The sequence below is a fragment of the Ochotona curzoniae genome, unplaced genomic scaffold (assembly GCF_017591425.1).
Source record: "Ochotona curzoniae isolate NIBS_2020 unplaced genomic scaffold, NIBS_Ocur_1.0 contig_1014, whole genome shotgun sequence".
Lineage (NCBI taxonomy): Eukaryota > Metazoa > Chordata > Mammalia > Lagomorpha > Ochotonidae > Ochotona > Ochotona curzoniae.
Window position 1 is genome coordinate 32,287,963 of NW_024464920.1, and position 16,309 is coordinate 32,304,271.

General features: G+C 41.3%; 1 protein-coding gene across 1 annotated transcript in view; it reads right to left on the bottom strand.

Annotated features, from left to right (window-relative positions):
- Positions 1 to 16,309, bottom strand: part of XPOT (exportin for tRNA) — a 35,841-nt gene that overhangs the window by 2,042 nt on the left and 17,490 nt on the right. The window contains exons 12-24 of the mRNA XM_040982481.1: positions 16,053 to 16,177; positions 15,343 to 15,487; positions 15,060 to 15,179; positions 14,703 to 14,797; positions 12,881 to 12,950; positions 10,192 to 10,430; positions 9,115 to 9,400; positions 8,167 to 8,356; positions 7,093 to 7,209; positions 6,804 to 6,919; positions 6,177 to 6,224; positions 4,764 to 4,835; positions 1,877 to 1,933 (exon numbers count right to left, since the gene is read on the bottom strand). Of these exons, the coding sequence (XP_040838415.1) occupies positions 1,877 to 1,933; positions 4,764 to 4,835; positions 6,177 to 6,224; positions 6,804 to 6,919; positions 7,093 to 7,209; positions 8,167 to 8,356; positions 9,115 to 9,400; positions 10,192 to 10,430; positions 12,881 to 12,950; positions 14,703 to 14,797; positions 15,060 to 15,179; positions 15,343 to 15,487; positions 16,053 to 16,177 (1,680 nt within the window). The remainder of the gene's footprint in view (positions 1 to 1,876; positions 1,934 to 4,763; positions 4,836 to 6,176; positions 6,225 to 6,803; positions 6,920 to 7,092; positions 7,210 to 8,166; positions 8,357 to 9,114; positions 9,401 to 10,191; positions 10,431 to 12,880; positions 12,951 to 14,702; positions 14,798 to 15,059; positions 15,180 to 15,342; positions 15,488 to 16,052; positions 16,178 to 16,309) is intronic.

Consider the following 16,309-nt stretch of genomic DNA (forward strand, 5'->3'; position numbering starts at 1 on the left):
TCCATGGCACCTAGTGGATTTAATTGATCTAACAAATAATCTATTGATTATGTGCAGAGAAAAAAAAAAGGAACTTCATGAACAGAAAAGACTTTAGCAGGAAGCTATCTTTAAAATGAATTTAGAGGGGCAGGCATTGTAGCATAGCATGCTAAAAGCTGTTGCATGTAACACCATATGGGTGCCAGTCATGTCCTGTGGAAGCACTTCCAAGCGAGCTCTGCTAACCTACTGGAAAGCAGTGGAAGATGGCCCATGTAGGAAATCCAGATGAAGTTCCTGGCATTGGCCTGGCCACTGCAGCCACTGAAGTAGTCAGTCAGCAGTCTCTCCTTTCCTTCACCCACATCCCGTGTCAGAGTGCCTGGGTACATGCCCTAGCTCCACTTCTGCCTTCTGGGTCCTGCTAATACACCTTAAGAAGGCAGCAGATAGTGGTTCACATGCTTGGGTTCCTGCCAGTTATGAGGAAGACAGAGGTTGAGGTTTTGGTGACCAGTTCTGATGTGGCCCATCCCCAGCTCTCTGCCTTTCCAATAAAATGAAAACGAATTTAAAAATAAATAAAAATTAAAGCACAGGGGGCCAGTGCATTGGCTTAACTGGCTAATCCTCCACCATCCCATATGAGCACAAGTTCATGTCCTGGATTGCCACTCCCACTAGGTCCCAGATTATGGCCGGAGAGAGCAGTGGACAATGGCCCAATGCCTTGGGACCCTGCACCTGTGTGGGAGACCTGGCAGGAACTCTTGGTTCTTGGCTTTGGATTGACTCAGCTCTGGCAGTTGCACTCACTTGAGGAGTGAACCAGCATATGGAAGAACTTTCTGTCTTTTGTCTGTAAATCTGCCTTTCCAACGACAACAACAAGAAACCAAACCCAGAATGGGTAGACTTCATATTGGAGGAGAAACTAAAAAGGGGAGTGTTAAAATCTGTTCTTGCAAGAAAAACCAAAAAGGTGGTCTGTGAACACATGAATATGAGAGGGTCCAGTGCAATGGCTCAAAGGGCTAACTCTCCTACTTCACTTCAAGCACCAAGATCCTATGTGGATGCTGGATTATGTCCCAGCTGCTCCACTTTCTATCCAGCTCCTTGCATGTGATCTGGGAAAGCAGTAGAGAATGGCCCAAAGCGTTGGAACCCTGCACCTGCATGGGAGACCCAGAAGAAGCTCCTGGCTCCTGGCTTCAGATTGGCTCAGCTCAGGCCATTGCAGCTACTTGGGGAGTGAACCATTGGACGGAAGACCTCTGTATCTCAATCTCTCTATAAACCTGACTTTCCAATGAATATATGTAAATTTTTCAACTAAACTTTTTTTGAAAATATGTGTATCTTCAGAAAAAAAGTCTATGAGGAAGAGAAATGGATGTGACATGTTTAATGTTTTTAAACAGATCATCATTACTAGAATAATCAAGAGAATCAGATTAAGTCAATGAGGAGTGGCTTTATTGTTTCTGGTCTTCTCTGTTCCCTCCAAAACCCCTCCCCTGCTGCCACCACCACACGTCAAGGCTTTTGGCTGTCCCTGGGCCTTCTGCAGACAGCAGGAACTATAATGCAGGAAGCTGTCCTTCTCCACCAGGGAAACCAAATTCCTCATCCTCCTCCCCGGGAGCAGGGTAGCAAGAGGGAATGAAGGGTGAGACAGAGCTGGGTGGGCACCCTACCAGCATCTCCCTTCTCATCCCCAGCTTCTCCTCACTCCACAAGGATAGCGGGCGCCTGTGGCTGCTGAGAAACCCTGTCTGTGAACCCTGGCATCTTGGGCACCCAAGTCAGGAACCCCCAAAGCTGAAGCTGGGAACTGAGAACTCAATCAAAGCCTTTTACATGAAGATGTCTAAGTTTTCCAAATACCTACCTTTAGGTAATTTTTGAAAACTTTAGCATCAGGCTGCTGAAGTGCTTGACAGAACTCCTGGGAGGTGAGAGAAGTGAAAAACAGGAGAATCAATGTTTTTTGGTAAGTTCATCTTAATTCAAATAACATATTTAAAAAAAAAATCATGATTGAAAATTAAATGTGTATTATCTTAATCACTTCTACTTGTAATATCAACTACATGGACAATACTTCACAATAGAGCTGAAAACTTTTCCATCTTGGAAAACTGGAACTGTTTATTGAACTCCCATTCCTCTCTTCCCTGCTCCTGGCAATCGCCATTCTACTTTCCGCTCCATTGAGTCTGACACTGTAGGTATCCCACACAAGTGGACCACGTGGTTATTTGTCTTTCTATGACTTTTTACTTAACATAACATCTTAGATTCATCCCTTCTGTCACAAGAGATATTCTTGTCTTTATTCAAGACTGATTATATTTCATTGTATTTAACAGAGTGCTTTAAAAAGTTTGGGGGAGGACAGGGTGACACAATGCCCCAATTAGCTAATCCTCCAACCCCAAGCACTGGCATCCCACGTAAGGGCCAGCTTGTGTTCCCAGCTGCTCCACTTCCCATCCAGCTCCCTGCTTGTATCCTGGGAAGCAGTAGACGAGAGCTCAAAGCCCTGCACCTGCATGAGAGACCCAGAACAGACTTTTAGCTCCTGGCTTCAGATTGGCTCGGCTCTGGCCATTGCAGACATTTGGGAATGAACCAGGGGACAGAAGATCTCTGTCTATATCTCCTTCTCTGTGTAAATCTGCCTAAAAAATAACTGCACTTGATCTTAGCAAAAAGGCTGTGATATATACTATGAAAGAACTATGCATGTGGTTCAGAAATCACTATACTACATTTCTTTTAATTCCATTATTATCAGATAACATATTTTGTCTATCCATCTTTATATTTTAGATTTATTTATTTTTATTGGAAAGTTAGATTTACAGAGAGGAGATACAGAGAGAAAGATCTTCCATCTCCTGGTTCACTCCTCCAGTTGGTTGCAACAACTGGTCTGAGCTGACCCTGAGTTAGGAGCCAGGAGCTGCTTCTGGGTCTTCCACCTGGGTTCAGGGTCCCAAGGCTTTGTGCTGTCCTCTACTGCTTTCCTAGGCCACAGGCAGGGAGCTAGATGGGAAGTGGAGCAGCTGGGACACAAACCGGAGCCCATATGGGATCCTGGTGCATGCAAGGTAAGGATTTTAGCCACTAGGCTACTGCGCCAGGGCCCAAAAATATATGTTTTATTTGTCAAATAAAGAGGCCAGTGTTATGGCATAATAGGCTAATCCTCTGCCTGCTACTCTGGTATCACATATGAGTGCTGATTTGAGTGCCAGCTTCCAATTCAACTCCCTGCTTAGTTCCTGAGAAAATAGCAGACAGAGAATGGCTCAAGTTCTTGGGCACCTGCACCCATATGGGAGACCCAGAAAGAAAGCTTCTGGCTTCAGTTCAGCTCAGCTCCAGTTGTAACGGCCATTTACAGAGCAGATGGGAGATCTCTCTCTGTCTCCTCTTTTCTGCCTTGGAAAGAAAAAGGGCTGTCACTGTGGTATAGACAGTCTAGCCTGTGATGCTGGCACCCTGTTTGAGTGAGTTTGAGTCTCAGCTGCTCTACTCCTATCCAGTTGCTGATGGTCTGGAAAAGCAGGCAAGGCCCAGATGCTTGGGGTGATTCATCTTACACTCATTAAGAAGGACAGTATTAAAAGAACATAGCAGCAGGGGTCAGTGCAGTGATATGGCAAGCTAGTTCTCCACCTGCCGCTCTGGCGTTCCACATGGGTACTGGTTTGAATCCTGGTTGCTCTACCTCAAATCGAACTCCCTGCTAATGGTCTGGGAAAACAGCAGAGGATGGCCAAGGACTTGGGCCACTGTACCCTTGTGGGAATGTGGCAGATCCAGAAGAAGCTCCTGGCACCTGACCATCTCAGTTGTGGTCACTGTCGTCATTTGGCAAGTGAACCAGCAGATGGAAGATCTGTCTCCACCTCCCTCTGTAACTCTGACTTTTAAGCAGCAAATGTTGGTGAGATATAGAGAACCACTGATGTATGCTGAGAGAATGCACAAGTGTAGCTGCTATGAAAAGTAGCATAAAAATTCATCAAAAAATCAAAAATAAAACTTCTATATGACCCAGAAATCTTCCTTTTGGGTTTGTAAAGAATGAAAGATAAGGTAACCTAGCCACTTACCTTTACTATAGCTTCAAATCTGCATATTAAGCATTGATAAACACGACATATGTACAATGGACTACCTTAAAAACAAAGGTGTTTTTATGTGCAGGTCCCCTTAGTCTGGGGAAGCAGATGAAACTTATAGAATGTTTACACATCTACTTGCACACACATATATATATAAAACTTAATACGTGATATTGTAAAGGGAATCAACTACAATGAGTTATAGTTATTAAAAATATTTAAAATGAAATAGGATAGTAAGAGTTAACTTATTGGGCAACAAGGTACACAGTAATTACCTAATTTTAAAAGCAACAAGCATAAAAACATTTCAAGATACAAAAACTCACAAGATATAAAGTATCTGTGAATTCTACTGGGCAAAGTCACGGGCATTGTTATTGATATGTCCATTGTGTTTGGTACACAATGGCAGGAAATTAAATTTCTGTTGGAGGTTAGTGAAAATAGAAATCTAAGGTTTTTCCCATTCAGTTTCACACAGCCTTCGAAGTTAGATCTCTACGCTAAGAACTCTCACTGTCCTATACACAGCAAAATACCAAGTTGAACAGTCTGGCTTTCTTGAATTTACAAGCAATGAGATGTAACATAGATATACTTCTCCAACAAACAAAAATCAACTAAGGCAGCTCTTACCTGAATTATTTCTGGAGCCACTTGCAAAGAAGGCAGGTATTCTTGCTGAAGGTACTGAACACACTCTGGGCCCTGAAGATCAGAAGGTAACTGTGACTAAGTTATTTTCTCTCTTGACATTCATATTGCTTAGCCAGAAGTAGGGACAACAGATACTTAAACAGGGATACCATTTTGTGGTTATAAACTTCAGGGCCAGACTGTCCTTGCATTAACACTGAGCTCCCAGTACTACTATTCCTGAATCAGAACAGTTGCTTCCTCCTCTGCGTTGGCTCTCATTCCTCTAAGCCAATGGAGCTGTGACACAATTTAATGACTCTTCAAAGGAAACTTGGTCTTGACAGCAGGTGACAGCATGGTGTTCTGAAAGTTTCCTACAGCCCTTTTACCTTCCTTCTGATCCTGTCTTTAGTCTGCCCCTCAATGCTTACTTCCTGAGCGCAGCTCATCATCATCTCAAGTCAGTCAAACCAATGAGCATGTAGAAAAATGTAGCAAACATTTCCAAATTTAGTATTGTAAAGAAGACAGGCTTATTTGAAAGGCAGAGTGACAAAGACAAACACTGCAATCCTCCATTTACTGGTTTACTCCCCAAATGGCCGCAAAAGCCTACGCAGGAGCCTGAAGCGGCATGGGGTAGCAACGGCCAAAGCACCTGGGTCATCGGCTAATGCTTCCCAGCAGTTACTTATGTGCTGGTCGCCCTTAATTCTGAGCCTGAGAGAGTGATTTTTAATTTATTTTTACACATTTTGTCCTCACACATTCTTTATCCTAACAAGCAGCAGGTGTAGAGAAAACACTGCTGAGAGGAAAACCCTCAAATCTGTCCGAACCAAAAGCTCAAGTTCAGATGAGTGAGTGAGCTGAGGGAAGACAAGAGCCATGACATGCTCCTTCTTAGGCCTGGAGGAACTGCAGCTATGTGGAAATGCGGGTATTGGGTTGGGACTGTAGCTTTGAGAGGAGGGAGAGATAAGAAGTGTTGTTCATCAACATTTTAAAAAATAGCTGGCATCCATTTTAAGTTATGCAAAAATACCCATTTCACTTATGACTAACTTATGTGGTGAGACTGACAAGGACACTGAAAGGCAGTGAGGGGCCTCACACGTTTCCCACACTTAGATGCAGGAGGAGTGGGACTGGGAGGAAGCTTGCTAGAGTGAAAAATCTGCATCTTATAATTTTTAAGGTTTTTCACATCCTCTGTCAAACAAACATGTCTTTAAAACCTTGTTGCTCAAGACAGAAAGGGCAACAGAATACCACTGTTGTCATTTGACCCAGATCTCACTTCCAAAAACAAATGCCTTGAGTAAAGGTACAACTTAGGATGAGATGAATGGAACATAATGAAAGCTTCTGTGTGATATGACACAGAAGGGAGAGAAGCACCAGGCTTACCCGCTTGAGATGAATAGTTTTCAGTGTCACCGCACACTCAGATAAGGCCTGCAGAAAAACAAGTGTTCAAATGTTAGTATGGCCAGTTTGTGGTTACCCACCAAAATTTACCTCCAAAGAAGGGACAGAGAGGAAAGGGGACAGGAGAGTGGAAGTAGCAGGCTAAATAGACAAAGAAAAATAGAAAGCATCACCTTCAAGTAACAAGACACAATTACAAAGCCTGGCCTTTAGTGTGTTATGGCAAAGTGTACAGAGGATAAAACATCGGGAAGATGAGCCTGGGGAAAGGACTGTATGAAGAGGACAAAGCTGCCATTTCATGTTCTTAAGGATGAGGTGAAACGACTGAGCAGAGTTTGAAACTTTAACACCGTTTGTACCATGTACCCATTCATGGCCCTAGAAAAAGCCTTGGTTGTTTACACATTCAATTTATTATTAGAATTTATTACAAGCCCACAAAAGGTCTCAAGGTTTCACTAACCTTTAAAAAAATTATTCCTCATTTGAAATCACTAAATTAAAAACAACAACAAAACCACAAAACCTGAAACTAGCATGGCATTAAAGAAGAGGCAGTGAGTATGAGATGTACACAAGGTAAACACATTCCTAGGTGCTTACCAACACTGTCTGTGCATCTGCCAGGTCAAAGGTTTGTTTCAAAGGTGCTAGGAAACACGCAGGGACTATGTGCTTGTAAACAAAATCAGCAAATCCCACTGGTCCATCTTTACCACCTGTCAAGAAAATTCAAATTTTCATCTTAAATAAAGTCAATTAATTCATCCTTAGGGGAAAAAAAAAATCAATTTCCAATTCCTGTCTGGTTATATGTAAAGGTAGGGTCCCCTTCCTCTCTACAACTCTTTTAAGAACAGGTTGAAGAATACGTTAAACACAATGATCTTACCCCAAAGTTCCACCAACTTTGAAAGGATGATAAAACACGTTTTCTGGGCAATTGGATCTGGATAGTCAACTGCTCCTTGGATCACAGTTACTAGCACTCGTTCCACATGTTCTGCACCTGAAGAGAAAATCTTGTGTCTACTTTCTAACAGAACCAGAATAGCATAAAAAAAAGTTCTTACGCACAGAAACAAGTCAAAAAAGCATTTACAGATGTGAAAAGGAACCTCTCCATTTTTCTTAGCCACATCTACGATTTCAAGCAAACAGTGAAAAACCAGCTTTTCCTTGATATCTTACCCACTGGATATCTTATACAGAATTTTGTATGTTAATTTATATAGTCCCACAGTCCCACTTTGAATTTCAAAATGGCAAACTAGCCATTAAGCTCAATTGTAGGTTTTTAAAATACTAGAAATCAACAAAAGTAACTAAATCCTAACTAATTTTAAGGTATTTTACATGAAAGTGATTCCCACCTCGAAGTAATGAGCTATTACCAAGTCAGCCTAACAATGTATTCCCCAAGGTTCCTTAAAATATACATATATAATAATATATGAATCATACAATATATAAACATTATATAATTATAACATAATGTATAATAGATAATCATGTGATATATATGATATGTAATATATATATATCACATTTATATATAACATATAGATATATATGCTTTTTTAATTGGAAAGGCAGATTTAGAGAGGAGAGGCAGAAAGATTCTCCGCCTGCTGGTTCACTTCCCAAGTGGCTACAACAGCCAGAGCTGAGCCAATCCAAAACCAGGAGCCAGGAGCTTCTCTCAGGTCTTCCATGCAGGTGGCAGGGTCAAGAATTTGGGCCATTCTCTGATGCTTTTCCAAGCCATACACAGGGAGTTGGATGGGAAGTGGCGCACCCTGGACACAAACTGGGACCCATTTGGGATCGTGGGGCATGCAAGGTAAGGATTTGGTCATCAAGCCACCGTGCCTCCCTACCCACCAAGTTTCTGTTCACTCAGTTCACTCTTGTTCATTTGAGACAGGGACTTACGCAGGCAACCCTGGTACACATGTGTCCCCACCTTGGTTCGCTATCACTTCACTCATTCCACTGCCTGTGACTGTCTGCAGGAAAGCAAAGTAACTCCTCCGCAGCATCTGCTTCTCCAAGGCAGCAGACTGGTCGTTTTCTTCTGCTGGTCGGAGCAGCACTTCAAAAATTGCATGGAGCAGGGGCATGAACATCTGCTGCAGAAAGGGGGACACCTGTGCCTGCAGAAAAGAAGCAAGCATTACTATGTCGGTAACGAGCAAGAACATCACTGGGAAACTCTGACAAGAAATTTTACGTGTAGTCTTTCTTTAGTGTTTATTTGGAACACTTTCCTAATTTAGCCAGCAGATACCCAGGTTTAGACAAAATCTGAATGACATGTATAAATCACTAAACGTCTCAAAACCATTAGTCAACTCATGGCCTATATATTCAGGCAACAGGTGGCCAAGTACATTTCGCCAAACATTGCCCCAAAATATTTTCACACTGAAATTCTTACTTTGACTCTTAGGTTTTCTGTGCCCTTGGGCACCTTCCTTCTTATGCACCTGTTTCCTAATCTATTGTAAAGATAAGTAAGCACCAAAAATGTTTAGATCCTGAACACAGAAAGCACAACATATGTGTTTGCCATTTTTACTACCCAGCTTATACTTGGCATAAATCTTACATGCATATATAAAATATTTTAAACTGCCTGGGCACCCAAATACTGTTTGTATCTACTTCCCTAAAACTGCAGACTGGTCATTTTTGGCTACGCCAAGCAGATCAGGCCTATTTTATGAAAACACCCAGTGGGCATGACTTTGTGTCAGGTAATGTGCCAGACAGAGAGAGCAATAAAAACACAGATGACCCATGACATCAAAAATTCATGTTTCTTTTAAACACCAAAGACAAAGCCCACACCATGTTTTCAATGTAGATGGTCTTTAAGCAGGAGACTGAGGGCTCTGAAGATCCATGGTACCTTAAATTTGGCTGTAATCTGGTTGATGAGAGGAATGAACTCCTGCAAGTCTTTCGCTTCACAGTCTTTGAGCATATGCTCTGAGGCAGATGGGATGAACGGAAGAACTTCTTCCTCCAGGCAAATTATCATTCGATGAAGGAAAGTGCGAACTCCACTTCTAAGAATGTCCTTTTGTAAGGGACAGCTGAGGGCTGGCAAGAAGGTTTGTAAACAGTCCAGATAAACTTCGGAACAGCCACATTGTTTCACAGTCTGCTTGTTGCTGAAAGCTTTGCTGGTCCGGCTATAACCAAAAATCGGACACTAACTTCAACTTCATTTTTCAAATGCTCAGAAATAATGAACACCTTATAAAATCAACTAAGAAACCAACTTTTTATTTTCCATGTTGCACTTACTTTCACTTTCAGCTAACATGATTATTGGTAACTGCCTCTAGTCATTGTTCTATAACAAAGGGCTATAGTTAAAGAGATGCAGTTGACAAATCTCTAACACAAGTATATGTAAATATTTTACTGCTCTCATTGAGATTTGTAAAAAGAGAAAAAGAAAAATCCACTAAGCTTTACTAAAGCAGCAATCTACCCATTTAAATTTAGAAAACAAATTTTTAGGATCCAGTTAATTGTACATTTTCATCAATACCTATGAAGGACTCTGAAGCACAAGCTTTCTATGTAACTTCTAATTGGCAATCACTACAACTTTTATGCTGTCACTGCCAAGAAAAATACAGTGAGAGAAAAAAGGGGTGCTTCAGTGGCCTTCAGAACACAAAGCAACAATAATAAAAGTACCCAAGCAGTGAATGGCAAAAGAAATCACTACTCTTTAAGATATATATAAACATTTCAGTTAATCTCCCTAAATATGCAATCACAGACTGGCATGCAATCTACTTCCTTCATCTCAATCTTTAAAACACCGGATTTAAAAGAGAAAGATTTAGACAACTTTCTGAACAGTACAGCTTCTGAAAACAGACACGCATGCTCATCTTTTAGATTCTAATGGCTGGCTCTGCCAGGGAAAAGTTACAAAGTTTAGACCACCAAGTGCAATAACACTCACCTGGCAAATCCAACAGCATGGTTGAGACAATCTGCTAGACATGCCTGTCTTTCTTCATCCTGTGACAGCATAAGTTTTTCTAACAGAATTTTAAACTTCTCCATCAGTGGAGTCAGCAGGTTCCTCATCAGTGCTTGCTTCCTTTCTGCTACGTATTCACTATTCACAATCAGCACTCCAGCTGTCTCATAAATAAACAGCTGATCATCACTGCTCAACAAGGACTGGTAGCCATTTTCCTGGAACAAAATGCAGTCTTACTCAAGATTCTGATTTTTGATTTGCTCTCTCTGAGGAAGGTTATTGTAATCTAGTGCATCAACTCATTCATTAAGTACTCATAAAAACAAATTTCTCCTACAACCATACAATGAAAAGGAAATGGAATTAAAGGTCAAAAGGTCATCATTCTAATTCTAATGCAGCAATTTTGCAATCACGTAAGGTAAACACTTGCTAACTTGCTTCCTTTTGTAAAAATCTTATTTGTGGGGCTGGTGCCATGGCATAGTAGGCTAAGCCTTCATCTGTGATGCCAGCATCCCATGAGTGTCAGTTCAAGTCCTGGCTGTTCCACTTCCGATCCAGCTCCTTGGTAGTGTGCCTGGGAAGCACAGGAGGATGGCCCAAGACCTTGGGACCCTGCATACACAGGAGACCCAGAAGAGGCTCCAGGCTACTGGCTTCAATCAGCCCATCCCCAGCCATTGTGGCCTCTTTGGGTATGATCCAGAGGGAGGATTCCATCTGTCCCTCCCTTCCTCTCGCTCCTCAATTATGTCTTTAAAATCAAAATAAATCTCCAGACCTATTGAGGCTAGACATGAGGGGGTACAGAAAGTACTTCATTAGTACAAAGGCTGCATCATTAGTATTTTCAAAACTGTTCTAAGATTGTAGGCAAAATTATTCACAAAAGCAAATATTCTTTATATAGGTCAATTTTCATTGGCAGGTGTTATTACATTTTGGCATTTATGCCAAGAGAACAAAGCATTAAGTTTCAACACCAAAAATGGCTGTGAAGAAATTATGAATAAATATCTGGCCTTAAATCAGGTACATTGTATATAATAGTGTTGTGGCTTAACACAATAAGCCTTGGCCTGGGTCACTGGCATCCCATATGGATGGAGGTTTTGAGTGCTGTCTGCCCCTTTCAGTCCAGCTCCTTGTTAATGTGCCTGGACAATCACGATGGGCTAAGTCCTTGGAGCCCTGTAACCATGTGGGACACCTAGGAGGAGCTCCTGAGCTCCAGCCTAGAGCCCGGCCAATGTCATTTGGGGAGTGAACCAGCAGGTAGAAGAATCTCCTCCAGTGTAACTGCCTTTCAGATAAGTAAATATCCCTTTTAAAAACAAGTTATATTATGTGGTAGTTTTATTATAAAAAAGTTCACATACCACAAAAAGTAATATCCCCGTTTAAAAATAACTAGAACATTTTTGAGTAGCTGCCAGGACTTATCACGCTGTATGAGCTGAGAATACAGAAAAATTGTCTAATTATAGGATACTATAAAAATGTGTAGTCACGATGGCTGTGTCATGGTGCTGCGGGTTAAGCAGCCGCTTGCACTGCAGGCAACAGATATGGGCACTGATTTGTGACCCTGCTAATGGGCTTGGGAAAGCAGGGAAGATGGCTCACGTGCTTGGACCTATGCCATCCACAAGGGAGACATGCCTGAAGGGGTTCTGGGATCCTGACTTTGGCCCAGCCCTAGCTCTTGCAGTCATTTGGGGAGTAAACTAGCAAAAAGCTGTCTGTCTTTCTCTCTTTTCAAATAAATATGTAAAAACAAAAGTGTAGTCATAACCTTAATACACAGTAAGCATTCAAGAAAGCAATCAGAAGCAAATTTTCAGTGTGCTGAAAAACGATTACAAGGATAAGTCCTTATCTTTATGCACTGTGTGAAAAACAAAACATTTCTGCCAGCAAGCCTTCTTGGAAGCCATTCTCAGAGGTCAGTGTGAACTGCCACGGAAAACTGGAGTTCCTGGGTGAGTGAGGCGCTACAGTATGTAGGCAAGGATCCGTTAGCCATGTCATTCACTAGTGAACCTTTCATGCAGTGAAATAAAGCAATCTTTGCAACCCAATGCTCACCACTCTTTTAAAACAACAAATTGTTACTTTATGCTTAGCACTTTAAACTGTACCCTGTAGTAATAACTTTCTCCAATTAAGTGTATATAGCTTTAAACAGAACATGTGCATATATAAATAGGTACTTATAACTTAAATCTTCTTAGTGAAATGTGCAAGATACTCAAATCAGCAGTTTTGTTTCTTCACCTTTGGCCTAGGGTTACACAGAATAACCAGTTTAACAATAGCAGTTGCCAAGAATGATTATACAACTATAGTACTAATAATAATTCAAAAACTGCATTCTTTATTCTTCATAAATACTGCATCAACATCTGATGTACAGACAGCAGACTATAATCCATGCTGCCAAATGAATCAGACAACTTGATTCTCCTCTGTAACTGTTTCTGTTCTGATATCAATAGAATTTTGAACAGAACCTGCAAACACACCTCTGCTGAGCACCATTTCTTCTTTCACTTTTTTGCTTTTGCTATAGTTTTCAAAGTTGTCCATATAGGTAAAATCTAACGCAATATTGTTGACTCTATGAAATCTAGGAGAAAACTATGGAATGAAGGATACTTACAGGTGGAGAAAGTTCTAGCAAATCCTGTATTCTATTCAAAATATCCTCAATGAAAGGATTCATCTGTTTACTAAAAAAAAAAAAAAAAAAGGTAAAAAGTAACAGCATTCAGAAATTGCTAGAGCACCAAACCCTTTTAAGTCATTTAAAAAACATGTTCAGTGGTAGCCTAGTCACTTCTCATTGAGACGACCAGTTTTTACAGACTATCTGTATGCCCCACAGTGAGAGACTGCCAAGATCATTTAAGAATCTTCCAGGGGGGGCTGGCACTGTAGCCTAGTGGCTAAAGTCCTGCCTTGTATATGTCAGGATCCCATGTGGGCAGTGGTTCATATCCCGGCTGCTCCACACTTCCCATCCAGCTCCCTGCTTGTGGCCTGGAAATGCAGAGGAGGATGGCCCAAAGCCTTAGGACCCTGCACCCACATGGGAAGCCCGGAAAAAGCTCCTAGCTCCTTGTTTCAAATCAGCTCAGCTCCAGTGGCCACTTGGGGGGTGAGCCAGTAGATGGAAGATATTTTTCTCTTTCTCTCTGTAAATCTGACTTTCAATAAACAAATAAATCTTATGGGGGGGAGGGGGAGGAGAGTGTAGGAATCTTACAGGGCCAGTGCTGTGGCATAGTGGACAAAGCCGACACATACAATTTTAGACATTAATGTAGGGCCTGGCTGTTCCACTTCTGATGTAGCTCCCTAATAATGTACCTAGGAAAGCAAAGGAGGATGACCCAAGTGCTTGGGACCTCTGAACCCACATGGGAGACCTGGATGAGGCCTGGCTTCTGGCTTCAGAGTGGCCCAGCTCCAGCTGTTGTAGCCTTTTGGGTAGTGAATCAGCAAACAGAAAACCCATGTATCCTTCTCTAATTCCATCAAGTAAATAAATAAACCTTAACAAAAAAATCCTACAATTTAAGCACTAAGCAGGTTTCATAACAAAAAACCCCGGAACTCTTAAGATGACAAAACACAGGGGGACAGTGCTATAGCTCAACAGGCTAATGTTCCATCCACAAGAACCAGGATGCCATATGGGTGCTAGTCTATGTCCCAGTTGCTGCACATCACATCCAGTTCCCTGGTAGGGCCTGTGAAAACAGCACAGGATAGCCTACAGCCTTGGGACCTTGTACTCATGTGGGAGAGCTGGAACAATCCCCTGGTTCCTGGCTTCAGGTAAGCTAAGCTCTGGCTGTACCAGCCATTTGGGGAGTAAATCAGCAATCTGACTCTCCTTCTCTGTAAATCTGTATTTCCAAAATAAATAAATAAGTCTTAAAAAGAAAAAAAAAAAAGACAAAACACATCATGTATTTTTAAGGAAAAGAGTCTTTCGAATTTCATGGAAGCCATAGGGATACTTCAAAGCTCCTGACTTTAGATCAGTGCAGCTCTGGCTGTTGCGGCTGCTTGGGCTGCTTGGGGAGTGAATCATTGGACAGAAGATCTTCCTCTCTGTCTCCTCCTCTCTCTATATCTGGCTTCCCAATACAAATCAATCTTTTAAAACAAATGTTGTTATTTTGGTATACAATATTTTTGAAGAGTTCTCATATATGTGACCCAGGCAATAAAATTACTGGTAATTGACCAAAGTCACTACTGGTGAGAGGTGTTACCAAGGGAAAGTGTGCGAGCCTTTTATCAGCCCTGACTACAGTACCTGCCTGATGAGCAGGGCAAGTCCTAATTTAAACAGGGACACTTGATACACAACAGGCCTTGGAAGAGGAAAAAACCCAATCTATCACAGGCTCTGGGGAAATACATTCTATTCCTTTTGAAATGCAACATTATAACTAAAATTATCTACTCACTTGAGAGATTTGACGAATCTGGAAAACAGGTAAGCAGTTCTGCTTCGTACTTTTGCACTAGAATGCCGCAGACCTCGGTGATCTAAGAAAGCCATCTGAAAAAGAAAAACCCACCAGATACTTTTGGGCATTTCTGTACTTCCTTAAAGTTTCTGTTGACTGTCATGCTACATATTCTTCACTTAAAATTTTATTTTTCAGGCTCCTTGAAGGCAGGAAGCAAAACTATCCAAACAATTCTAGGGCCCAATACAAATGGACCCTTGAGGACTTTGCTGAAAAAGACTGACTGTTCATTCAAAAGAAACAGAGGAGTGGTTCCTAAACAATACAAATCCAGTTAAGATACATACTTACTAGTACACATGGAATGTGTTGAGGTTCAACTGTGAAAAACTTTTCATATCTAACAACAGTTTCGAAGAATTCCAATGTCACAGATGTGTGCTGATAGGAACTGACTCCTGATGTCACCAACTGGAGCAGAAAAAAAGTAAAAAGAAAAATCCATTCTTACTGAATGCAGTATCAAAATGCACTCATTAACATATGCAAAGCTCTTAACAATTAAATAACTCCTATCAGCTTAAAATGAAAACAGAAAATTGTATTTAAAATAAATTATCCTCAGTATACTTACAGTTCGCATCATATCCTGCAAAGCACTAGCTTTTGAAACATCACCTGAGAAGTGAGCACCATGAGATACTGGGAGAGCTTCTGCCAACATATACAGCAATCTTATTGCTACTTCAACTTCCATAAACCGTGTGGTCTGCCAGTTCCTACCAAGGCACAATATGACAATGAGATGTGAACATAAGCTTTTATACGACTTGTGATGCACAGGACAACAAGATACCCACAAAAGTCAGAGTAATTGTTGACTATCCCAGGCTACACATTTCTTATCACAAAAGCAGAAAGGATCTAGATAAACCACAGGCACAGTCTTTAGACATTTTTAAAAAGTGTTTCTTTATTTGAAAGGCAAAGATGAAGACAGAAAGCAGACACAGAGCTCTCAGCCCATGGCTCATTCCCCACATGCTGAATGAGGCCCAAGTCAAAGAGCCAGGAACTCAATCCAGGTCTCCCATTGAGCCACTATCTGCTGTCTGCCACAGTCCACACTGACAGGAAGCTGGGATGGAGAGCAGAGGTGGGGCTTGAACCCAGCTCGATAAATGGAAAGTGGACATCAGGAGTAGTAGCTTAACTATGCTACATACCTACCTAACACATGAGACCTTAAATAGTAACATAGACACGACAACTACAGGAATTACTAATTTCAGAAGATCAGCAGGCAGCAAAGGTGGGTAATTATAAAAATATGAAGAAACTTACTGCAGTGTAGAACTAAAAACTCTGCGAACAGAAGCCAGCAGTAACTCTGGTGAGACTTGAGCAAGCCTGTCCAACAGTAACTTCAGTTGTTTCCTATATTCTACAAACATGGCTTCATCTTCACCCTGCAATGTGGGTTACAAATCCTTTAAAAACCTTAAAAATCTTAGAATTCACATATATGTTTAACTGCTGTAGTTTCCTCCATTTCTAACTTTCACACTTTTTTCATCAATATTATTTATATTGAAAATTTA